The following is a 25,614-nucleotide window of genomic DNA, read 5'->3' on the forward strand; positions in this document are numbered from 1 at the left end:
TAACACTTCACTGATAAACAGTATATACACAAGACATTTTATTTCAGTGTGCTGATCAACAAGAGGTCCATTTTGTTTTTATTAATCACTAGCTGAAAAATATAAAACAGTATTTTTCAAAATCCTATATCATCCATTTTGTAAACAAGCATGAAGATCGAGATCATTGACAAAGATTTAGCTATAATTCCACAATATGGTTTTTATTTTGTTTCATTTTTTTTTTAGAATTGCTGCATAGAAACTCTTCCTACCATAAGTAAAATGTTCCTTAGCACACAATAATTAAAAATCTGTGTTGGGTTTTTTGTTGTTTTCCTTGCCATTTTTTTTTAAATTACAGTATTACAGAGTTTTGTAGAGAAATTATACCTGTTATCATTATGCTGGTCATTTTACTGGTAACTAACACTGCTTTCGGGGGAAAAAAAACTTTATTATATAATTGGCTGGCTAATATTTCACATACATAATGATGTTCTATAACATCAACCATTCAGTGATTTTGCTGCTCATTAAATACCCTTGAAATACCATAAAAAGCCTTCTGTATTAGAAAAATGGCATTTTAACATCTTCCTCTGTTCACTAGCTTTGAAACAAAGCTTACATCTTAGTTTCCAAAGCTTCAATATAAATGACATCAACCCTTTCCTATCATGTACATAAGACTATAGATATTGCCATCACATCTGAAATTCTTGCTGTTTTATATATCGAACAACCAGCACAAGACAAAAGGAGAGCAGACACTTTGGGCGGATTGATGCAGCTCTCCCAGGGTCCTCAGCTTCCGTTCTGGATTGACTGGAGGTACTCGCTGTGCAGCTTCTCCTGAGCTTCGTAAAGCTTGCGAAGCTTTTTGGCCTGTCCCTTGCTGAGCTCCTTCCCTTCTGCATCATGTGTAGGGAAACCCTGTGCGTTATAACACAGAAGGATACGCCATAAGCAATTTTAATTAAATGGACATACTTTACTCCCACATATTTACAGGAAACTGAGGGATGTTACCGTGTCATCAAAGCTGGAGTACTTGTCTGTTTCTGAGCGGAACATCTCACTAGGTGGAATCTTCATCTTTGCCAGTTTAGCCATCTATAAGTGGGAGGGAGTATAGATAAAATTCTCTTTTTCTTTTTATCCAAGCATTTATTACGTAGATAACATACCCAAACATTTGGGACATGGATAATACACCAAATATTTGTGATTTGACTAAAATACCCAAACATTTGCTGGCATTTTAGGTTGTTTATGATAATTGAACATATTTTTATTTTTGTTTATTAGTTGGTTTAAATAAAATTTATTTTTATGCGCAAAGTTTTGCACGGAATTGAAAGCGAAACATTTTGGATGCTCAGAAATTGTGGATGCCCGAGAGACATTCTGCTAAAAACATCAGCTCTTCTAACCTCCTGTTCCTGTTTCTTTCTGGCTGCCTCCTCTTTCTTCTTTCTCTTCTCCTCCTCCAGCTGTTAAAGAAAAGAAAGAATCACAGCATTCACTTAAAACAAGATTAAAAAACAAAATACGCAGATAGTACCATAACATCAAATTAAGAGTCTACACATTTAAACCCGGATTTTGCCGCTGTAATTCAAGCCAAACATAACAAAAAGACCTGCAACTTGAGACCTGTAGACAGTCATACACACGCACTCATGTCAGCAGTCATCTATTTTTCATGAACCCAGCATTTTATTTCTTCCTCGTTAGAGGATTATTATTATCAGCTACACAATCTGGGTCATTTTAAATATCAAAAAAGGATAATGCAAAACATTTTCTACACCATATGCAATTCTAATATTTATATATTAGTAGTTAAAATTCAGACCTCATGCACAAACAACGTTAATTACCTTCTTCTTCTCTTCCTTCTCCTTCAGTAGAGTCTCTCTGTCCACCAACTTCACCACAGTGTGTAGTCCTTCATAAATCAGTCCCAAAAAACAGTATGTTAATAAATAAATAAATAAATTAATTAATGTATTAATTAACTAAAAAAAATTAAAAATAATTATGAAAAATAAATTTAAATAAAATCTTAAAGTCATGTATAGTGGACGCTCCACTACTCATTTTAAAAAGTGTATAAATGCTGATACCTTTTTTGTATGACAAGACATTCATTTAGCATTTATGGGAAGTATCATATACCTTCATGATCTTCTAATCGAACTCCAAGCTCAGGCAGGATGTCGTCTCTGACTGCATCACACATCTGCAGCACTTCAGTCACTTAAAAAAAAATAAGAACAAAGTCACTACTTTACATTCACAAAAAAATAATTATAATAATGATGCCTATTTACTATTTATAACACAAATGGGGAAAAACATACCTTTTTGTTCCCTTGCAATTTTTCTGACCCCTTCCCTGAAGTCTGAGAGCACCTTTAAATAGGGCATGACAGTACTCTCCAGCTAGCGAGCACAAATAAAGACACACACACACACACACAGTGTTATATTAAAATACTGCCAAGATAATATACTATCTAATCAGAACTACAAGTGAAGTACTACAAGCAGAAATCTAGGGCACATCCTACATTTAAAAACTCTTGAAAAAGCAAAAAGCAAGCTGCTTTTACTTACATCAACATTTTGGTCATTTCTTCCAACAGGAAATCCAATGGGTTCTGTTCCCTCGATTGCCCCAAAAGTCTGGACAGAGGGGGAAAAAAAAACAAACAAAAAAAAAACCCATAAGCTACGTCAGTACTGTCCAGATTTGTACGTTTTTCACCAGTGTCTCTTTGATTGTGTTGTTTGACATAAACCTGGGTGGTGTGTGTGTGTGTAACAGTGAGTAATATCTCCCAGGCATGCTGTAATACTGTAAGAAATTCCAGTAAATGTGCAATAATTAATAGAATAAATCTGGAGGGAGGTGTCGTGTGTGTATGCTATTGAAATATGTAGGCTTTAAAATGTAAAGCTAATTTTGTACCTTGTATATGAGGATAAAATAAAACATGATTTATCACTTGCTATTCAAGTGTGGGTTTTTTTTTACGAGCTCATAAACTGCTATAATCATCTAGGTACTGTATTGTAAACGCTGTTGGAGTGTTTTAACAGTAATCAATGCTTTAGAAACAAACCAGGCAGAGTTCTGTAATTAAATGCTATATCCAAATGTATTGTCAATTTATTTTGGACCATTTTTGCAGTTGTAATATTTCATATGTTTTTTATGCATTTTTATTTTGGCCCATGTATTAGAATGTACCTGAAGCCTTTATGCACATCATTTGTATGTTTGTGCCTCATTTGTATCTTGCGTATCATTATAGATAACACCTATAGGTTCAAGCCCCAGCACCGCCAAGCTTGGGCCCCTGAGCAAGGCTCTTAATCCTCCCTGCTCCAAGGGTGCTGAACCATGGCTGACCCTAACCCTCTAAGGATGGGATTTCACTGTGCAGTAATATATACAGTATGTCACAAAGTCTACTTAACTTAACCTAATCCATACAGTCACCCACTGATGTAAACTCTAAACAGTAAAAGAATGGCACGCTCACCTTGAACATGTTGGTGAGGTAGTGAGCGATGCTCTGGAGCAGCATGCGGTTAGGCAGGAGCTTGGCACTCTTCCTGGCAGCCATGTAAGTGTTACTCTGTCCCACCAGAGCCCTCATCTCCTCCAGCGCTGTCCGTGTATCGATATTGTCACACATAGCCTCGTGAACGCTTTCTTTCTTCTCAAAGAAACTAGACACAAAAACAATACAGAAAGCCTGATTTTGAAAAAGGAAACACATTCATAATTCAAAAGCCTGCAGAAATATAAATCTGCTTGCAGATATGTAGCGGGAATTCTGGCAAATATACACGGTTTCAAATCCAGGAAGAATGCTAACCTTTCGTTCAGTTCGATCTCCTCTGCCTCCCATTTTTCAAACTGCCCCGTGATATCGGTGGGAGTCCTCAGGATATCTTTTACGTTCAGGAAGAACTCCTATTGAGGAAATAAAAATACGTTCAGCGTTATAACACGCACTCCTGTGGGGATGTGTAACTGGTCAGTCAGTGATGATAATCGATAGCACACAAATCTCAAACTAGAAACTTGGTGAATAATATCCTTATAGATATTTTTAGTGTCAATATCTGGGCTGAAAACAGTAGTTTAATTCTTACTACAAGTTAATTAAGTGTCCGTAAGTAGTTGTTTAATTGAACTGTTTAATTAGTGGTTAAGGCTCTGGGTGGTTGATGAGAAGGTCAGCCCTTGTACTGCCAAGCTGTTGGGCAACTGAGCAAGGCCCTTAAATGACTCTTCGCTCCAGGGGCACTGCTTCATAGCTGCCCCTGCTCTCTGACCCCAACTTCTTCAACTGGGATATGCGTAGAAAAGAATTCCACTATGCTGTAATGTATGTGTGGTGGTAATAAAGACTTCCTCATGAATTAGTAAGTAACATACTGTATTAGAGTGTCAAAAAATCCTCATGATGGTGGGATACTGGGATATGGCTTGCAAAGTTAAGTTACTGAGGGTTAGATTCATTTCCACTAATAGCATGTTCCAAGACTTTTACTCCTCTTGCAGTAATTTTGCAATAATTACACCCGTTTATTAATTAAAGAATAACAAGTCATGCTTGTTATCAGTTTATAGATTTCTCCTGTGGGAGAAACTGGCTACCAAACACGGACACTGGAGGCCTCTAACATAACATTTTATATAAACATTTCCTTACACCTTTTTCCTTTCTGACCAGATTCAATAATTCAACTCAGTAGCAACGTGGAATAAAGTTTTAAACCCATAATGTTAACCATTTTGTTAGTATTTGGAAGGATAACTGACCCATGCTAACCGCCTGCTAACTAGCTGCTTTCAAGTCCCTTTAATTATAACTATTTATTAGTTGTCCTCCACTATGTATGCTGATGGAAAAACAGAAACAAGCATTTCTCTGCCAAAATAAGATTATTAGTGTGCATGTCAACACTCCTGCATGCTGCTCCCTGTCTGCAAGGCTGATGACATTAAAATGACTCACATTCATGAACTTCTCATACTGAATAGCAGACTCCATGGTGTTACTGGAGTAATCCAGAGTGTCCTTCCACGAGTGCATGAGGAAGGCCAGACGCAGCTGCCTCGCTGTGGACAAAACAACACACTGTTTTCCAAGACGCTCCCCTTTCTTCAGTACTTCGAATTCAATTTACATTTTTTTATCTTGTATAAAAAGCTGAAAATAGCCCTGGGATGTTGCTCTGTGTGACCCACTTCTCAAATTATAATTATGCTGAACAAATACCTGTGTGTTTCGCGAGGGCATCTTTAATGGTGATAAAGTTCTTCAGAGATTTGGACATCTTGCAGCCGGCGATGGTAAGGTGGCCCGTGTGCAAGAAATAGCGTACCCAGTAGTCATTCTCAAAGTAGGCCTATATAGACACCCATGAAATCCAGCAGATCAGAAAATTTTTTTTTTGTTTAGCATTAGTGAATTCACTGCTATTAACATGCTATGAAGATGTACCTCAGACTGTGCCAGTTCATTGTCATGATGAGGGAAACGCAGGTCAAATCCTCCTCCGTGAATGTCCATAGATGATCCTAATATGGAGCCAGCCATGGCTGAACACTCGATGTGCCAACCAGGGCGTCCCTTTATAGAAAGGGACACAGCAGGACACATTACAAGCACAGCCGGGGCGCTAATGAGAGTCTTGAGCTGCTAGCCACTGCACGTGTGTTGGTACAAAATTGTGTGAAGAGAAACTAAAGGTTTCCAGGTCAAATCGGTTTCTGACCAGCTTGCAAGAAACTGGAAGCATCACAATAACAACACAAGTGACAGCTTTGTTATTTAGGTCAAAGACCACAATGTTCACTTTTATAGCTGACAAAATGACCGCCATGTTACTAAAATTTCTGTGAAGTTAACACAAGAAAAAATGAAAACGTATTTTAATTTCAAGCATTTATTGACAAAAAGTATTAAGAACCAAAAACAACCTTGTGTCGCTGGCATTCTCTAGTGATCAGAAAAGCATTGGTTTGTTTCTGCTATGTTTTTTAATTCATTCATCTTCAGTGACTATTTAATGAATTTGGGGCCAGGACCACTGGGCGTGAGATATGAATACACCCTGGATGGGACACCAGTTCATCACAGGGCACCTCATTCACACCTACAGGCAATTTAGATTCACCAATCCGGCATCTACTGCCATGTTTTTGTGAAAACCTGGAGAGCTTTAGAAAACCCCTAACGAGACACATGCAAAGCATTACACAGTCGATAATCCGAGCTCAGAGGATCAACCTTGAAAACGGGTGACGACAACGCAACCTGCTGCACAGTCCGAACAGATTTTACCTTTATGCAAATTAAAAGCAAAGAGATGGAGAGGGAGGATGGTGTGGTTCAACAAACAAACACAATATAACGCTGTGTCCAGCTGCTTTACTCCACGCATAGTGAAGATGTTCTGCACCATTATTAACAGTGTGGAGTTTTGTTTGAATGTACTCCACGTTTTGTTTGAATGTACAAAAGGAAGAAATCTGAAAAATCTTTGCTCACCTTCCCCCAAGGAGACTCCCAGGACGGTTCTCCAGGTTTAGAGGTCTTCCACAGGGCAAAGTCATTCTGTGAACGTTTCTCACTCAGCCGATCTGCTGAGATACTCAAGTCTCCTACGACAAAACAAACCAATATAAACATCATTAGCAGAATCTAGAAGATATGCACACACACACACACACACGTATAAATATACTGAACTTCTCTACAAACAAATGAGGGCTGAGATGTGTACCTTCTCCCTCCTGCAGAGCCTTCTGATCACCCACGGCTTCTGGCACAAGTTTAGCATACGAATGTCCTGAACTAGCATCAAACTTGGCAGTGTCGAAATACACTGAGCCGTTCGACTCGTAGCTGTAGTAAGAAAAATGAGAAGAATAATACATACTAATATATGTATATACTAATAAATGTATATTATATACATAATAATACAAAAAGAACGCATATTCTGAGATAGCACAGGTGTCGGAGAAATTACATAGATATCATATATCATACATTAGCCTAGATTTAAAATAGTAATGCTCTGCCTAGAAGTAGTCTGCCTAGCTCTGGCCTATGAAATATCTATCAAAATTATTTATCTCCTGATTAGTAGTAAGCTTCTGAGTAATGCAAATATCTCAAATATTTATATCTTTTACTATACCAGGTTTTTTAGCTTTTGATTAATGCAAATGTATAACTTATAATAATCATGCAGAGCTAGTGCTGAGAAGGGTGAAATAGAGGGGATTTTTTGGTGCTGAGAAGTTTGGTGAGAGAAGACAGACATACGCTAGACATAACCTAGACATAATAGCATCTTATCAGCTTCACCATTACTTAATAGGTAAAAGAGAAGCACATTTAGATCCAGACATAGAGGGTTTACCATTTAAACTTAGAAATAGAAGCATGGTTTTCTAAGAAATGGAAGCACACCTAATTTAAAACATCGAAAACATCGAGGTACGTGCACATCGTTGTAAACATCATGTACCCGAAAGGTTGCGGTCATATATCAATTCTAGGTAGAATTTTCGGGGAACACTGAGAGAAGGATCATTGATGTCATCAAAGGGAGGATGTTTTAAATAAGGGGCGGTATTGGGACAAATAAGAAAATATAGTAAGTATGTAAATTAAGGAAGGAGGGATTAAAGTAGTCATACATTGAATATAATGTGAAATTGCTGGAAATATTTAAATTTGGAAAAGGAGGTATAAGAAGAGGGGAATTTTGGGGGTTTTTTTTTTTTAGACCAGCTGCTCTCTTCAGAAATGCATTTGATTGACTGCATCTCTCAATAAAGAAACCTGCTTCTTCTCATCTGCTGACTGAGATCTCCGTTATCTTGGCTAAGTATTTGATAGTTTATTGAGTTCATCGAGTAAGATTATGGAAATAATAGAAATAGACGCAATCTAAAATTCCACCCTGTATGTCCACTCGGAGGGGACTGAGTTCCGACACAGGACTGTGATGCTTAATGATCCATTAAATATGCACAGCATCATTCAGATGCATTATATGCGTACTGACCCGTATCCGTTGTCTACTATCTTCTTTACAAACTCCACAATCTCTGGAACGTATTCACTGACCCGAGTGAGGACATCAGGTGGAAGGACCTGGTATTACATTGAATCAAGATTGAATCAGTTGAAGTTACAATGCAAGCGCTAGTAAAGATTTTGGAATTTTCCAGTACAAAACCCTGGAAGTTCTCATAAACAGTAAATCCATTCAAGCGTTTTATTATTAACTGCAATGCGGCTTGAGCTTTAAATTGAGAACTTTTCCGTAACATCAGTTTTACTTACATTGAGGGCTTCCATGTCTTTGTGATACTCTCCCTCCCAGTATTTCGGTAACAGGGAGAATATTGAGTTTTCTGTTACTTGGCTGCCGAACTGGGAATCCAACCAATCTGACAAAAGGTCCTTGGCTTCTTCTAGTAAAACCTAATCAGCCAAGGCAAAACAAAGAAAACAAATCTCACTTTTATATTGAGAATATTGAATAGATGAAGTACATAAAAATTGATCAAGCTAGGTCCCAGTTTAGGTCAGTGTGATGTTCTTAAAATAAATAAATAAATAAATAAATATATATGTGCTATAAATTAGGAAGAGTTCTTTCCGACCTCAGCCTGGCTCTGAACAGCAGCACCATCAGCTCCGCTCTTCATCGACTCCTGTAGTGGAGTCAGTGCTGCCGCCACTGCTGCATCCAGTCTCTCCAACATCTGCTTTTTATCGGGGTCTGTGGTTTCTGCAAGCTTGACTTTAAAGGGCTAAAACAACAAGACATTTTACATTACATTTATAGCATTTGGCAGACAACAATTTAACACTACACAGATACCAAAACATTTTCATGATACCGATTCTCTGAAATCTCTCCTATCTGAAGTGGAAGCCACTGTAGACTTATCACATTTGAGTGTTATTATTTTTCAAACCCAAACTGAAGGCATCTGTGCTGGTGAAATGTGAAAGTCGTTGTAGTTTATAAGACGTCTCTTGTCAGTTTAAAATGATTTGCCATGACTAAACTCGTGTGTACAATACACCACGTATGAAAGTGATCGACGCATGGAATAAATAAAATGCGTAATCCTACTTCCCGTTTCCTAAAGAAAGAGAGGAGCAGAAGAAACCTTGAGAGGAACCAGACTCAAAAGGGGGCCCATCCTCATTTGGGTGACACCAGCGAGTGTAGTTATGGATTATTCGAAACACCGTAGCGTGTAATTATAGATTGTTCATAATCACACTCTTCGGTGTTTATAATAATGTCCTTTCTACATTATTCTACAGTGGAGTTGTGTGATGCAGACACATCATATTTAGAATGTTATTTGTTATTGTTTAGGAAGTCCACCATATCAATCAATCAAAATCAATAATAAAAAAAAATATAAATATATATATATATATATATATCCAAGATATTTAATTGAATTTAATGGTTTTCCAATGGCCCTGCAATGGACTGGTGACCTGTCCAGGGTGTACCCCTGCCTTTCGCCCTATGTGCACTGGGATAGGCTCCAGCAGACCCCTGTGACCCTAATTAGGAATAAAGCGGTTATAGGTAATGGATGGGTTTTCCAATGTTTTGTTTTACAACCTATCTCTTTACAAAACAATCCCGCAGAATCATCTTCTAACAGGTAAAGTGAGGTATGAATCTGAATCTGAAAGACTCTGGTAATATTCCACGACATGATGAAATGAGTAAAAATGAGCTTGTATGTCTTACCTCTCTAGCGGTTAAAACATCCTGCAGGATCTGAGAGGCTTTGGGCTTTTTGGCTCTGTACTCCTCCAGCAGGTGATTCTGTCTGGCTCGTTTAATGATCTGAAACACATCGGTAAAAGGTGCAAGCTGACACACATGCAACTTATAAGCCCTCTGGTGTAATCATGCCAGCTCTTTACAAACTTTACATCTATAAATACTGTTCTGTAAGAACAGGTACTCATTACTTGATCCCAATATGCTACACACTATCACTGCTTGCACTACTCATATTGTACGTTATATGAGATGTACACTACTATGCACAATAAAATCACACTTTATATACATTCCTAATCTGTCTCATACTCTGTATATTGTGGTCTTCATTTACTTTTTTCCTGTATAGCATTGTCTATAAATTAAATGTATAGTGTTATTTTACTTCTGAGGGTCACCAACAGCCGAATTCATCGTGTGTGTAAAGACACACTTGGCTAATAAACCTGATTCTGTCTCTGATATCAGAACAGTCCATTTTACACACTGAACCGAACATTGCTTTCTGTTTACTGAGAATTCTAGTGTACTTAAAATGTATTCAATCATTGCTAGCAATTTACCGCAGCTGCTGTTTATTTTCTACATTGTTAAATTATGTGCTGCGTGATTAGCTGTGAACCGGAGACACATTCTTTGTGTGTTTGCTAATATTTGGCCAATTAAACGGACTCTGATAAACAATAACAAATGATTTCAGCGTACCGTTCTCGGAAACTAATCGATGATGAAGTTGATTTTCCTTTACTCCTCATATAACACAGAAATCTGTCACCGATTACATTTTTTATTCCTTGAAGATTTCAATCCTTCCATGGTTTAACAACATGTTGGACACTTCTTAATCCAATTTTAATAGTTTCAGCAATCTCCTTAGTTGTTTTCTTTGGATTAGGTTCTGAAACTAAACAGTGTATACATCGATCAAGCATAACATTATGAGCAGTGAGAGGTGAAGTGAATAAGACTGGTTAGACGACTGGATCAGAGCATCTCCAAAACTGCAGCTCTTGTGGGGTGTTCCCGGTCTGCAGTGGTCAGTATCTATCAAAAGTGGTCCAAGGAAGGAACAGTGGTGAACCGGCGACAGGGTCATGGACGGCCGAAGCTCATTTATGAACGTAGGGAGCAAAGGCTGGCCCGTGTGATCCGATCTAACAGACGAGCTACTGTTGCTCAAATTGCTGAAGAAGTTAATGCTGGTTCTGATAGAAAGGTGTCAGAGTACACAGTGCGTATGGGGCTGTATAGCTTATGTGGTCATAATGTTATGCCTGGTCGGGTGTATGTGCGTATGGTGTGATGTACAATTTCTTAGCCTCTTACTTTGTCATCGATATCGGTGATGTTCATGCAGTAGAAGACGTCGTATTTGAAATAGTCCATCAGTATTCTTCGTAGGATGTCGAAAGAAATGTAGGACCTGGAAGCACAAGCGCAGCATATCAATACATACACGACAAAGCCAAAAACATTTCGGACAAAGCTCCTAACGCAGAAAGAGAGAAGAAACCTTTTATAAAATGTAAGCTGGCATTATTTATCTCACTCATGCAAGATTAATCTAAGATCACAGGGCCACTATGAGGACAGTGAGAACACAGGAACACATGCATGCACGATGTTACAACACATTTGGCACATTTCAGTACACAAAGGGAATTACAAAGACAATGTTTTCGCTTGGGCAGTGTCTTTGTAGACCAATCACAAAGAGCAAAACACGGACCGTTCCAGAAACGCTGTGGGACACACTATAGAGAGCTACAGAGAGTGTTACCTGGCATGACCCATGTGGGAAGCATCGTAGACGGTGGGGCCACAGCAGTACCACAAAACCTTTTTCCCATGCTGAGGAACAAACAGCTCCTAAATAACACACAAACACACACACTGTTAGCATGATTTACACTGACTATGTATAATACGTCATACAAACAGGGCAGTAGGCTTAAAAAACAAGTCAATTTCTCTATGAATATATAAAATATTCTGAAAACACCGTGGCTCAAAGACTACAATGTTGTCATGTGATATTCATGCACAGTGATCAGTGATCCCAGCCCCGTCTTTACAAAATACAGTACTAATTTATTTTAATTAGTTATATATACACACACCGATCAGGCAGAACATTATGAGCACTGACAGGAGATTGAAAAACACTGTTTATCTTTTCATCATGGCACCTGTTAGTGGGTGGGATATATTAGGCAGCAAGTGAAGATTTTTTTCCCTCAGTTTTGATGTATTGAGCAAGCACAATGGGCAAGAGTAAGGAACCGAGCGAGTTTGACAAGGGAGAAAAATTGTGATGGCTAGATGACCGGATCAGAGCATCTCCAAAACTACAGCTCTTGTGGGGTGTTCCCAGTTTGCAGTGGTCAGTATCTATTAAAGATGTCCAAGGAAGGAACAGTGGTGAACTTGGGACAGGGTCATGGGCGGCCAAGGCTCATTGATGCACGTGGGGAGCGAAGGCTGGCCCGTGTGATCCGATCCAACAGACGAGCTACTATCGCTCAAAACTGCTGGAGAAGTTAATGCTGGTTCTGATAGAAAGGTGTCAGTGCATGACGGGTCAGGGCTGTTTTGGCAGCAAAACGGGGACCAACACAATATTAGGCAGGTGGTCATAATGTTATACCTGGTCGGTGTATGTAAAACTTATAAAAAAAAAATGTAATTTACTTCTTTACTTAATTTGCTCCGATATGCACCAGTCATAGTATTATTACATTATTCTCAAATTCTTCTCATTTTTACTTTACACAACTGCAACGTTTCTCATATCATTTTACAAAATATTACGACTTTAACGGCCCTAAACCAACACTAAAAATAAACTTGCACCTTGGTCCGAGTCAGGCTGTTGTAAAGTCGAAGCTTTGGGAGGTCACTTCCATCCGGTGGAGACCAGGGAGGCTGCACCCTCTTTCCCTTAGCTGAAAGACAAGATGCACACATGCATTTTAATAAATATAAATTTATATTTAAATAAAATGTAAATATAAATATATATATATATATATATAATATATATATATATATATGATTATGGACAGATTGGATTAGGACACATGATTAATGCGATTGTGATTAGAGGATCGTTCCTTAGCATGTGCAAAAAAAAAAAAAAAAAAAAAGCACAAAGGTGACAGAAACTGAAGTTTGTAATGAAACAGGATGCTACTGCTGACAGGAAACACAAAGCAGCAAATAACTCAAACTGATGCAAGCATCATCAATGGTTGCATCATCCAAGAAAAGCGAGATTTCCCTCGTCTCACAATCATGACCCTGAGCACCAGCGCAGCTTCCTAAGCTCACCCCGAACAACACCGTTCACACCCTTCTGGCTCCTACACATTGACACATTACACCACGTGCTCCCTCTCTACTCACTGGCGTCTGAGGCCTGGCCGTCGGTTCGAGGCTGCAGTGTGGCTATGTGCCTGTACCAGCGTAGAGCGTGCACGTGCTGCGACGTCGGAGGCGAATCGCGAAAAAGAGCGAATGCATCTGCGTCTGCCTGAGAGGGCCCGTAGCCTGCCAGGTAACTGCGGCTGCTCAGGTACTCGTTCAGAGCCTCGGCCCTGCGGCCGTCCTCGCTTATGCGCAGTAAGAAGCCATATTCAAAGGCTGGGAAGACAAGAAGACGAGACACACACACACACATACACACAAGAAGAAGAAGAAGAAAAGCTCAGTGTCTCCAGGACTGGACACAAACAGCGCAACAGAGGTCAGCGGTCAGCAAACAGCGGTCACAGAGTCACCGTGTGGACGACGTGCAAATGTACAGATACTTATGAACAATTTCTGTATAAAAGTTTTGAACAACACAAGGACTGTGAAAAACATTCGGTGGCACAGATTTCTTTTAGAAATTACAATCCAGCTCCGAACGAATATTAGTTCAGTGAAAATGTTTCCATACATTTAGGAGAAGCAAATAAAGAAGAATTTAGAGCAGAATATCCGTGCAACTGTTTTCATGATAAAAGAAAATGAGTAAATCCAACCGTTAATGAGCTTAACTCACGTGCGTGTTTCATTTATAGAACGTAAATGGTTATGGAGAGAATCGACAAGGACAACTGAGACACAAAAACAACAAGTTAAAGAATTTGGACTATATGAAGGGACAAACTGGATGCTACTGCTTACAGGAAACTCAAGGCAGCAAAGATGCTTATCTGTTCATCTAAAAACAGAGAAGCACATGGGTGCAACCACTGCCAAAGTTTGCATCATCTAAGGAAGCTGTGACGGACTCACTTATTTTCCTTTACTAATCGTTTTTTTTGGTAGACATACACTACATTGCCAAAAGTATTGGGACACCCCTCCGAATCATTGCATTCAGGTGTTAGTTCCAGTGAAGGGAACTCTTAATGCTTCAGCATACCAAGACATTTTGGACGATTTCATGCTGAAAGCATTAAGAGTTCCTTTCACCGGAAGCGATTTGGAGGGGTGTCCCAAAACTTCTGGCAATATAGTGTATATAAAAAGTTTTGTTTGTTACCACACCAAAATCATGACACTCACTTATTTATTTCCCTTCAGGGCTTTTTTTATTCTAATAAATTCGGTTTATAAAAAGCTATAAACCACACCATATAAAACCTGCTCCTGCACCTGTGCACGAAGCAAGCTCCATGAAGACACTGCGTATTACTGTTAGTTCGGAAGATTTCGTGTGTGTCCTGCACAGAGCCCTGACTTTCACTCAACCCCACTGAACGCCTTTTGGATGATCTGGAACACCGACTGAACCCCAGACGTCCTCACCTGATCTTATTAATTCTCTTGTAGCTCCACGAACACAAATCCACACAGCAACGCTCTAACATCTAGTGTAAAGCCTTCACAGGAGAGTGGAGCATAAGGGGGAATAAATCTAGACTGGTCAGGATGTTCACGCAGAAGAACATAAGAGTGTGATGGTCAGGTGTCCACACACATTTGGTCAGAGTAATATATATATATATATATATTGACCCTATTTGAGATCCATCCTACTGCTTCAGGTGTCACAACTAGAGTTACAGAGGTCACCCTATCTAGTGCACTTAGAAGAGATTTAGCAAAAGCATGGAGCAAATACATACATACACAATTGATATACATATATATATATATATATATATATATATATATATATATATATATATATATATATATATATAAGAGAGATAGAGAGCTATCATGCAGATTAAGTACAAAGCAGAATAACGATGCAGCGTTCACTACAATCATTAACATTTATCAATGAGTGTTTTCCAGCTGTGTTACGTTAAATCAGATGGAATCTCTCTAACAGCTGTAAACACAGTACAGCACAAACCTTACTTATTTACAACGTTAATTTCACCTCTTATGCTTTTTCTCCCAATGTGTTTGATTGAAGGTGTAATATTTATTACCTTGTTCTCCTGCCATTTTTCTGCCCCGGGTATCTGATGCAACAATAAACGTGTCCGGAAAATCGTCTCGCGCCGCCAAGGTAACCTAGTCTCCCTTTCCCATCCGTATTAGGATGAAACCCCGCCCCCTCTGAGCGGATTGGCTCGCGTCGTGCACTCATAAACTGTCCATGCATTGGTTGGTGTACTCGTGTGTTGAAGAACTATTGGTTCTTCCCAGGTATGAAGGCGGGATCTATAGAGTACCGGTGGGAAAGAAACAGCGCGTGATGGCGCAACAGATTAAAACACGTCCGGTCAGAGATTTTTGAACAATGAAATATGGCGGAGAATAGGTTACATGAGTTGCAGATCAGATTTTTTGTGGAAGGACGAGCGCCAAAGGGTTAATCAGAAATTGCTTCCGGGTATAAGTTTGACTGTCTTTCAAAATAAAGGCATCGGAAAAATAAACCCTTTTTTTCCCCATCATTAGGATTTTTCATTATTTATTATGACGACTTATATGATGAAGATATTGAGATTTTAGATTTATTCTATCAAGAGTAGGTTTCATAAAATAGGAAAAGAAATATTTAGCATTTCTATGTAGAATGAAAGAAAGAAAGAGAGAGAGAAAGGGGGGGCGAGTGAAAGAGAGGGGGGAGAAAGAGAGAGAGAGAGAGAGAGAGAGAGAAGGTGGGGATAAAAGAGAGAGAGAGAGTGGGAAGGGGGAGAAAGAAAGAAAGAAAGAAAGAAAGAAAGAATACTGCTGCATCAAATCTACAGCCCAATGTTTAGCTAGATACTTTAGACTCCTTTAGATACTTAAGGGTTTCCTCCAGGTTTTCTGGTTTCCTTCTTTCAGTAGGTGTATTGGCTACACTAAATTGCCCCTAGGTATGAATACATGTGTCTGCATGTGTCATGTAATGGACTGGCATCCTATCCAAAGTTTCCAACCTCATGCCCAGTCTTCCCAGGACAGGCTCCACATCCACCAAACCCTGACACAGATGAAGCAGTTACTGAACACATTATACATACGTGGCTTTTCAGCAGCCTGTGGGGTATTATTTATCAACATTACCTTGTTAGTAGTGTTTCTTTGCTTTAATTCACCAGATTTATCAAACCAGCTGCATTGTAGTGGGTGTGTTAGAGCAGGGAAAGCAAACAAATGTACAGGACTAGGGGTTCTCTATGACCAGGGCTGTGGATTATTGTATGTAACTGTATACCTACCATATGCACCTGTATGGTCAGACCACTCACTGCCTCAGCATGCAATGTGAATGCTCCAAACTGTGAACATGGGTGCTGAAAATAATATGCGCTGCTTCTGCTCTGCTTGAAACAGGCCTGAGACTGTAGAGTCAAATTTCAATAAAATTGACAATGTTGAAGGTTACATAATAATAATAATAATAATAATAATAATAATAATAATAAGAAGAAGAAGAAGAAGAAGAAGAAGAAGAGGAAGAAGAAGAAGATAAAAATGAGCATTTAAAAAGTTATAATATAAAGTTATTTATCAGAACACAAATGTACAATTTTTGCATTATCTTGTAAATTTAAAGCCATATTTATTAACAATAAGTCTCATAACTTTCCGGTGAGTGAGGATGAGGTTCCCGTTTTGAGTCGGGTTCCTCTCAAGGTTTCTTCCTCATACCATCTACAGGGAGTTTTTCCCTGCCACAGTCGCCTCAGGCTTGCTCACAAGGGATGATTTTGTCCAGTTAATTAATCTTTTGTTCTATGTTCCTTATGTTCTGTTACGCTGCTTTGAGACCATGATGTCCATTGTTAAACGCGCTATACAAATAAAATTGAACTGAAGTGTGTACTCATTGTTCACACAACACAGTTCCTGATTTTATTCATCTGCAGTAACTGTTATTATAAGCGTCATGGTGGATTAAATGACTACTTCGTTGTTACTACACTTTGATAACTTAGAAGTTGATAGCACCGGGCAATTTTCTAATGTCTCAATGATCTAATGTCTCAAGTGTCCATTCAAATCATTCTTTTATTAACAGAAACAGCTGAAGGTGGGGAAGACGGCTGGCTTATCTGATGCCACTGTGAGCTCTGGATCACGTCTTGATTAACTTTAAGCTCTTACTAAGCCTCTACTGTGTCCGTTTATTATAATACAATATTATATAATATATATTACATATAATATTATAATAGCAGCACGTGCTGAAGCAACACCCATCTGCTGCCTGTGCTGTATGCGGCCACTGGGTGGCACTAGAGGGCAAATGCATTGACATTCATTACATCGTGTCGAGCATTGCAGGACGTGCGAGTTGCCTCGTGTTGTTTGTATTGACTAAAGGTCATGTTGTTCACCAGGCCTTGAGGTGTCTTGCTATGGAGGAGATTTATGACAAACTTGCCGTGTTTTCGTCTCTTCCCCAGCCTTCTGTACACGCTCCTGCTCTCATGCGAGCATGTAATTTATTACTGACTGAAAAGTATGATTGCTTATTTATTTAACCCCAGGGGAATATTTTTGGTTTCTTTTCTAATCACCGCATCTTGTTTCTGTTTCATGTTTCTGGGTCTTCGTCTCAGCTCACGTTTCACATTGACACCGTTGTAACATTTCGTTTCCTCACTTGGACTTTCACGCACCGTTGTTAGTTTCAGGGGATGTGGTAGATCACTGGTTAAGGCGTTTGACTAATGAGCAGAAGGTTGTGAGTTCATATCCTAAAAATCCACCAAGCTGCTGCTGAGCAAAGCCATCAACCCTCGGTTGTGTAACAGAGTCATTTCTGAATTGAATGTAAAGGCAATGGGGTGTTGCACGCATGCATGTGTAAGCCAGTCTGCCCTTTGGGTGATGTGTGATGACCACATGGATAATTATCATCTACAATTCTAACAAACAAATGATGATAAAGCAGTGCATGGGCTTTTTATCGTATTGTAATAATCCAATCACTTTTAATAGTCAGTACAGTATACAGCGTATGTGTGTATATATATATATATATTCTACTCAGTGTATGCCTTATATTTGTGTATTTGTTTATATATACACGTGATTGCATGTTTTATCTGTTACTCATGTCTTCGGCATCCTGATCATTCTAGGCCAAAATTAATGGACGCTTTATTTGACAGTGTCTGTGCTGTGAATGATACATGTCCTGCTGTTGTACACATGTCCCGAGACATCAGGCAGTCATGTATGCCACATATACATCATAAATACTCTGTGCTCTGTGTTAATTCCTTTCTATCGAATTCGCACGGAGTATGTTTACATTTTTCCCATGAGGAATAGAGTCATCTCAGGCATCTACTTTTTTTTCCACACTGCATCACACACTAGCATCGATTTCAGGTGACATTGTTCAATGTTTTGACTGCTTTCCTGGTTACCCTTCCTGGTACTGGGAGCAAGGTAAGAAGAATCCCAGTCAGGGGCAATATTTAGGCATGACACCAGGCTCGTGACATTTATAGAGCAGAATGAAAAACCTACCTCCTGTATTGTCTGTTATGGTCTAATCTTGGCGTGCTACCGCTGTGGCTAGTCCGTGGTGTCTGTGTGCTCTGACACTGACCAGGTGCTGACAGGCCGGAACATCAGAGAAAAGGGAAGGTATGAAGCGACACGGGGGAAGTGCTTGGAAAAGGAGATTGATGCAGAACATTGTTCGTCATGATCCCAAGGCATGTGTGTTATTGGGGAAGAGTGTAGGATGAACTGCTGTATGGGAAAGGGCAAAGAAACATCTGTTTTTCATGTAGCATTTACATCAGCATACATATTCAACTTCATGTCATTTTGTACTATTATTAGCCGTTTTATCTTAATGTTATATAAACTTGAATAGTAAGTTAAAATAGACCAGCCTAGCTGAAACAAAAATAAAAGTCTATACATAAACTCTGGAAACAATTGTGTAGCTTTGTGTGTGTGTGTGGGTATGTACATACTCATGATGTAGCACTAGAATCCTTACAGGACCTGTGAATAAAGCTGAATTTACGCCTGATTTAACACAAATCCCTAATCAAAATCTGCAGGATAGATGACCACAAACGTTGTACACAAAAATGTGTGCGTCAGCATTAAAAAATAAATTATTTTATGTTCCACATAATGCTTAAAAACTGGCTGAATGCTGTTCAATTTTATTTGATAGTAAACCAATTTGTCTTAAGATTTTGAACACTGGATGGGAAATTAGTTCCACTGTACTCTGTCAGGAGATCAAAACACCACTAAACCATATCAGTAACTGTGACTGGGGTGATATTCTTTAAAAGTAGGCATTTTGTATCATTAGTTCGGTATCTTAGACCTGAAATCGTAAATGTAGAATATGTAATGAGTTATGGTGCGTACGTGAAGCTTTAAAAAGGTTTGGAAGTGAGAGACTGTGCTAAACGTACAAAAGATCTACACTTAAACGTACAAGGTGTTTCGTAATGTCAGAAACTAAATTTAAGTCCGGTTTGCTTCTGCAGTTGTTCTCTCTGCTCCCTTCACTCATCCCTTAACCTTCATCTAACCTCAGCCTCTCTGCTCCTGTCAGCTAGAGGAGGTGTAGGAAGAGTAGCCAAAAATATTGTGTGCTTCATGGCAGTGGATGGACAGAGGGGGGTGGTTGGGCTTTTGATTAGAGGTATGTGCTCATTATCTCACTGTTGAGGAGAGAAAGACAGGAAGAAAGGGCTGGGTCTAGATGGTAGGTCACAGTAAAGGAGGTGGGGTGTGGGATGGTGGGGATCTAATAAAAGAGAAAGAGGAGTTGGCCTCCACAAAGCCTGTTTGTCTGAACCCGTAAGGGACACTCAACCAGGAAAGCAGGATGCCCGAGCCGACTAAAAAAACAGGTAATAGCGTTTAGTTTTTAACTCTTGGTTCATAAAGCTCGACAAACTTTCAGTACAAACTTTCTTGGAGGAGTGTGTTTATGAAAAGATTCACAGCAACGCACATTTCCAGCTCTTACTGGGTTTCATATGCTGGACATACCAGAGGCGTTTATTTTTCACTGTGAATCTTTTCCTGGTTTATTTTCCATGGTGTAACATTTTACATGATATGAATTAGAAATCAGAAACAGGCCTAGTTTAGATTTGTGCCACAAGGAATAAAATAAAAATAACACGATAAACTAGTAAAACAGTATACACCCGCAGGATGACCTGATTGCTTGAGCAACACAATATGATTGGAAGTGGCTACAAATGATGGCCACATGGATGTGTTGTAAACCCAGACAGACTCCTGTAGTGCCCTGTGTGATTAAATACTCAGCTTTCCCAACTTTAAAGACAAGCAGGGAAGATGTCTGTCTTCAGTTTGTCACTGCCCCATCCTTAAACAATGGCCTCATCATATGGCTGATGTCTAACAAGCGAATAATTAATGTTTAATATTACATGCATCTTCTTTAGCATCATTAGATAAATTGTACCTGTAACATGTCTTCTCTTCCATTCTAATTTAGAAAAAGTCAGACCTCACCTGAAACAATTTTGGTCAGAAAACCTCAGCTAAGGTCTCTTTTTACTGCTAGGTATTTCAAGCATCTCGTATCTGGATTATGTCCTGATAAGATTTCAAGCCCATGCATTTACACTCGTCAGGTCAACTGTATCTTCATTACTGTACTAATTAGCTTATCACATTTGAACATTTTTGTTTGTTTGTTTTATTTTACATTTTTGGGTGTTTGTTTTTGATTATTTATTTATTTATTTATTATTTATTTATTTATTAACTTATTTATTTAAGTTAAAGCCAAAAATTCCATAAGAACATTTTAGCATTAACTTGGAAAGCAGAACTAAAACTGTCTTTGTACTTTTTATTTAATAAATAAAATTGTTGTTAAAAAATAATCCGTTTGGGAGCTGAAAGAGTCGACTCTTAAAAGTGAGCCGATCCATTCTATTTGACTCACTGAAAAGAGCCGAGATTCATATCCCTAGTACACGGTGTCTGTTATGTGCTTTAAGTTCCACCCATTTGGCACCTTGACGTCATGTAACATATCCCTTCAAAACTTTTTAAAAGTATTATTATTATTATTATTTTTATTATTATTATTAGTAGTAGTAGTAGTAGTAGTAGTAGTCGTATAGTTGTTGTTATAATTAATTAAGAACATCTTAAATAGCTTTTTTTCTATGTTGAGAACCAAAAATCTCTGTTTCTGGATTTTCAGTCCTACATGTATTTAGATGGATATATCTCTAAATACATATACAAAAAATATAATTGACATATAATTTATATAATTTAGAGAGAGAGAGAGAGAGAGAGAGAGAGAGAATATAGAGTTTATCCTGATTATTTATTATTTTACCTAAAAGGAACATTTCAAGTGAAGTGCACTTAATTTTCTTAATTAAACAGGAAAACAATTATATTTCAGCAAGCTTCTATAAAATCTCAAAAACTAATTTTTAAACGCTGTTATTCACCTGTACTGCATTGCATATGATCTGCTACTGCTATTTTAATTCCTATTATTTCCAAGATTTGCAACAAGCACACCAGATGTGTCAGGAGAGCTCCATCTCAATCCAACAGGTTACTGGGGCTAAGGACATGTTCACACACGAGATGTTTTAATGGAGAAATTAATGCTTTCAGCATTGTTAAAACAGAGACTAGCTACAGGAGAATCTTTGGAGAAACAAACAAAAAAAAAGTTAATTAACAATAAAACCAATGAATGTTGTCCAGAGTGAACAAAGCAGTAAATATGATTTCACAATAGAGGGACATGTGTACTATTTAATAACACTAAAGCTGCAACTGTGTAAAGAAAATACATCTCATCAAGCGAAAAATAACTAGAATATTGCCAAATGCAGCCAAATGTACATAGCAAATCTAAGATACCTATAGGTCTATTTCTAGGGATTTGAATTCATTCCAAGAAATTGCCTAATTCTATTACAATTAAAAGGAATAAAATAAGCTAAATGATCAGACAACTGAAAGAGTCCAGTTTAAGATTGAAATGAATAAGAATACTGTATATTTATTTATTGTAAAACTTTTTTTTTTTGTATCTATAGGATATATTTTTTTATGTTGTTATTTGCATATAGATGGTGAAATACTAGCAGTGAAATTGTATCAGTCAGTGTGCTGGCTTCTGTGTGACACATTATACTTTTACTATGGTTCAATTTTAGTCTGCAGTAAAATAAACCCTTTAAGCCAGTTGCTATGTGAGCATGACTTTGAGATGCGAGCCTTGTGTTTCAAATGGTGTTGGGTGACACGATACAGTAGGAAAAGCTGTGCCAAATCATACTCTTGGTGAGACACACACACACACACACACACATTTCTAAATGCTGAAAGAATACATCCTGGTCATACATGTGTGTCAGTTCAACCAATTAATTTACCAAGTGCAACACTTGCACCACTTGACATTAATTGTGAAGTAGCACAGACAGCAATAATATAACTTTACTCACACCATCGCTGAAGACCACACCACATATAACTGACAAGCATTCGACAGCCTAATACTTAGCAAAGTCCAATATATCTTATGAGATATTAGGTGGCTTTGCGTGCTAAGACCCACAGCATTCAAACTACGTTACTATGATGCTTTTAATGATTTCGACTAAGCTGTTTTTATTAGTCATAATATTATGAGATATACCGACAAATCTTCTGTCACTCTCTTCTCCAACTGCCTTTACAATCACAGTTCTCTATTTTTGTCATCCTGCCTTTTCTTTCACAGAAAAATCTGCTCTGGTCTAATACATAGTCGCCCTTTTAAAAAACAACTGCAGATTATTCAATTGTATTACAGTCATCTACGTTGAAATCTAACTTATTGGCATGGATATGTGAAAATGGATCTGTTTGAAGAGCACAGATGTATCTCACATCCATCATCGTTAACTTCAAATGTTGTATGGACTATCACATGAAATAGGTCGGCTGCTTGTCTGTCCTCACTTGAGCCCGAGTGGCCTTGCTGACGTCATAACCCTCTGTCCCATATTTCTAGCCCCCTTGGAACTAGTATGCAGTCACTAGAGAAGGGTGTTTGTACTTATGGACATGTGAGGGCAGGTTCCACTTTTGTTATGCTTTGTTAGCAGTATCACATTTTTAGTGTTCTTTTACCTTCCCTAATTGTGTCAGACAGTCTGTGGCAGGGGAACAAAAATAAAATGTGGATGCCACCAGTTATGAAATAGCTGAGGCGATGCCGAAAAGCACAGAGCCATTCTTCCGATGCTTGCGGGACAACTGAAATAGAGTCCAGTTAATCCCTCTCACAGCTCAGTGCGGTTCGTCACAGTGCTGTGCTTAAAGTGCATTTATTAAAGGTGAACATATGCTTTCTATATTTGAACAGACCTGCATGTGACACAATACAGGGAATTTCAGGCTGTTTTAGTGGAAGGATGAACTGACAGCCTGTTAACTGTATGACTCCACACAGATCCATTAAACAGGCCATTAACCCTTAAGGAAAATATCCACACGAAATGACTTGCACGTTAATTTTTATTATTTTATATACACAATATTTAATCTACTTGTACACCATATTGCCAAAAGTTTTGGGACATCTGTCTTTACATACACATGAATATAATATGGAGTTGGCTTGCCCTTTGCAGCTATAACAGCTTCAATTCTTCTGGGAAGGTTTTCCACAAGGTTTAGGAGTGTGTTTATGGGAATTTTTGACCATTCCTCTAGAAGCACATTATGTGAGGTCAGGCACTGATGTTGGATGAGAAGGTCTGGCTCACAGTCTCCGCTCTAATTCATCCCAAAGCTGTTCTATCAGGTTGAGGTCAGGACTCTGTGCAGGTCAGTCAATTTCCTCCACACCAAACTCACTCATCCATGTCTTTATGGATCTTGCTTTGTGCACTGGTGTGTAGTCACAGGAGTTTGTTTATGGGAATTTTTGCCCATTCCTCTAGAACAGGGATGTCCAATCTTATACACAAAGGGCCGGTGTGGGTGCAGGTTTTCATTCCAATCAAGCAGAAGCTACACCTGATTCCACCTCTTTAATCAACTGATCTTGGCTTTCAGTAGACTCAGGTGTGGCTTCTTCTCAGCTGGAGTGAAAGCCTGCACCCACACCGGCCCTTTGCAGATAAGATTGGACTCCCCTGTTCTAGAAGCACATTTGTGAGGTCAGGCACTGATGTTGGACGAGAAAGCCTGGCTCACAGTCTCCGCTCTAATTCATCCCAAAGGTGTTCTCTCGGGTTGAGGTCAGGACTCAGTGCAGGACAGTCAAGTTCCTCCACACCATACTCACTCATCTATGTCTTTATGGACCTTGCTTTGTGCACTGGTGTGCAGTCATGTTGAAACATGAAGCGGTCATCCCCAAACTATCCCCACAATGTTGGAAGCATGAAATTGTCCAAAATGTCTTGGTATGCTGAAAAATTAAGAGTTCCTTTCACTAGAACTAAGGCTTCTACTAACCATCCCCTGAATTCAATGATTTGGAGGGGTGTCCCAAAACTTTTGGTAATACAGTGTATATAGCAAAGACTACATTACAAACCATTATATGGCTCAAATAGGTACAGATTGTTTCAAAATAGTCGAGAAATGCGAGTATATACGCTTATAAACATAACCATGGGAATGTTTATATTTGCACGTGCTCTCGTTTATTACTCTACATGCATTAGTTTATTTTAAGAAAAGCCCGGTGGTTACCGTATAAAAATCCTCTCAGATAAGTTTCTAACGCCTGCTTTCAAACCATAACCTTCATTTTCCCGCATGTTTGAAAGTATTTAATCTGTAAGAAAGAAGAAGAAGAAAAAAATGTAAAATAGTGTTTTAGATAAAGTAGCTGAAAAGGGTCGATACTATCCTCTGCCCAGTGACTTCCGGATTCAGTCTCTGAAAGCTCCGCCCGCACACGTTGCCTTGTGTGATTGGTTAATATTAATCATTATGCAAGAATTACCCGGCATGCCCTGCGTCGAGTAAATCCCGCAGGTTTAAATAGGAAAATATTTTTATTTAACAGTATTTAAAACAACGATTAGATTACTACTCAACATTATAGCGTAAACCAAATGCAGAAATATTCTTCAGTGTGATTGCGTTTCGTTTACCGTTCACGTGTAAGAGGTCTATTTGATCGGGGTCGTGGATGTTCGCTTACGGAAAACTAGAACTCATGTTTCTCTTCATCTCGTATAAATCTTTCGCCTTTTACTAAAGATTTCCGTGGGGAGGAACACTATGAGTATAAACTAATTTTTTGTCGCCCTGTCTAACGATGGGGCTCATTTATTGGTTAAATGAAAGATCACAATTATC

The 25,614-nt window shown here is 38.6% G+C and overlaps 2 protein-coding genes and 1 non-coding gene across 4 annotated transcripts in view; 2 read left to right on the plus strand and 1 right to left on the minus strand.

Annotated features, from left to right (window-relative positions):
* Window positions 1-200: 200 nt before the first annotated feature.
* Window positions 201-15,433, minus strand: cars1 (cysteinyl-tRNA synthetase 1). 2 transcript variants are annotated; one of them, XM_058381335.1, is made up of 23 exons: window positions 15,291-15,433; window positions 13,264-13,500; window positions 12,712-12,803; window positions 11,639-11,727; window positions 11,185-11,281; window positions 9,820-9,918; window positions 8,699-8,848; window positions 8,376-8,516; window positions 8,095-8,183; window positions 6,799-6,920; window positions 6,564-6,676; window positions 5,514-5,642; window positions 5,289-5,418; window positions 5,025-5,128; window positions 3,876-3,973; window positions 3,537-3,726; window positions 2,605-2,673; window positions 2,349-2,430; window positions 2,164-2,244; window positions 1,866-1,933; window positions 1,416-1,475; window positions 1,012-1,095; window positions 201-915 (listed from the first exon to the last, which is right to left on the minus strand). In XM_058381335.1, the coding sequence occupies exons 1-23, from the start codon at window positions 15,304-15,306 to the stop codon at window positions 787-789; spliced, it is 2,469 nt and encodes an 822-aa protein (XP_058237318.1). In that variant the 5' UTR covers window positions 15,307-15,433; the 3' UTR covers window positions 201-786. The 2 variants fall into 2 exon arrangements, with proteins under 2 accessions (XP_058237318.1, XP_058237319.1); XM_058381336.1 differs by lacking the exon at window positions 13,264-13,500 and having other exon boundaries at window positions 15,291-15,429.
* Window positions 15,434-19,983: 4,550 nt separating this feature from the next.
* The window catches only part of mybpc3 (myosin binding protein C3), a 38,275-nt gene continuing 32,644 nt past the window's right edge, over window positions 19,984-25,614 (plus strand). Inside the window, exon 1 of the mRNA XM_058381300.1 lies at window positions 19,984-20,141. Within this exon, the coding sequence (XP_058237283.1) occupies window positions 20,117-20,141 (25 nt within the window). The 5' untranslated portion in view covers window positions 19,984-20,116. The remainder of the gene's footprint in view (window positions 20,142-25,614) is intronic.
* On the plus strand, window positions 25,467-25,581 carry LOC131347933 (U5 spliceosomal RNA). Its single transcript, XR_009203858.1, has one exon. It is a non-coding gene; the product is annotated as a U5 spliceosomal RNA (small nuclear RNA).

This window comes from Hemibagrus wyckioides, linkage group LG27 (genome assembly GCF_019097595.1).
Source record: "Hemibagrus wyckioides isolate EC202008001 linkage group LG27, SWU_Hwy_1.0, whole genome shotgun sequence".
Taxonomy (NCBI): domain Eukaryota; kingdom Metazoa; phylum Chordata; class Actinopteri; order Siluriformes; family Bagridae; genus Hemibagrus; species Hemibagrus wyckioides.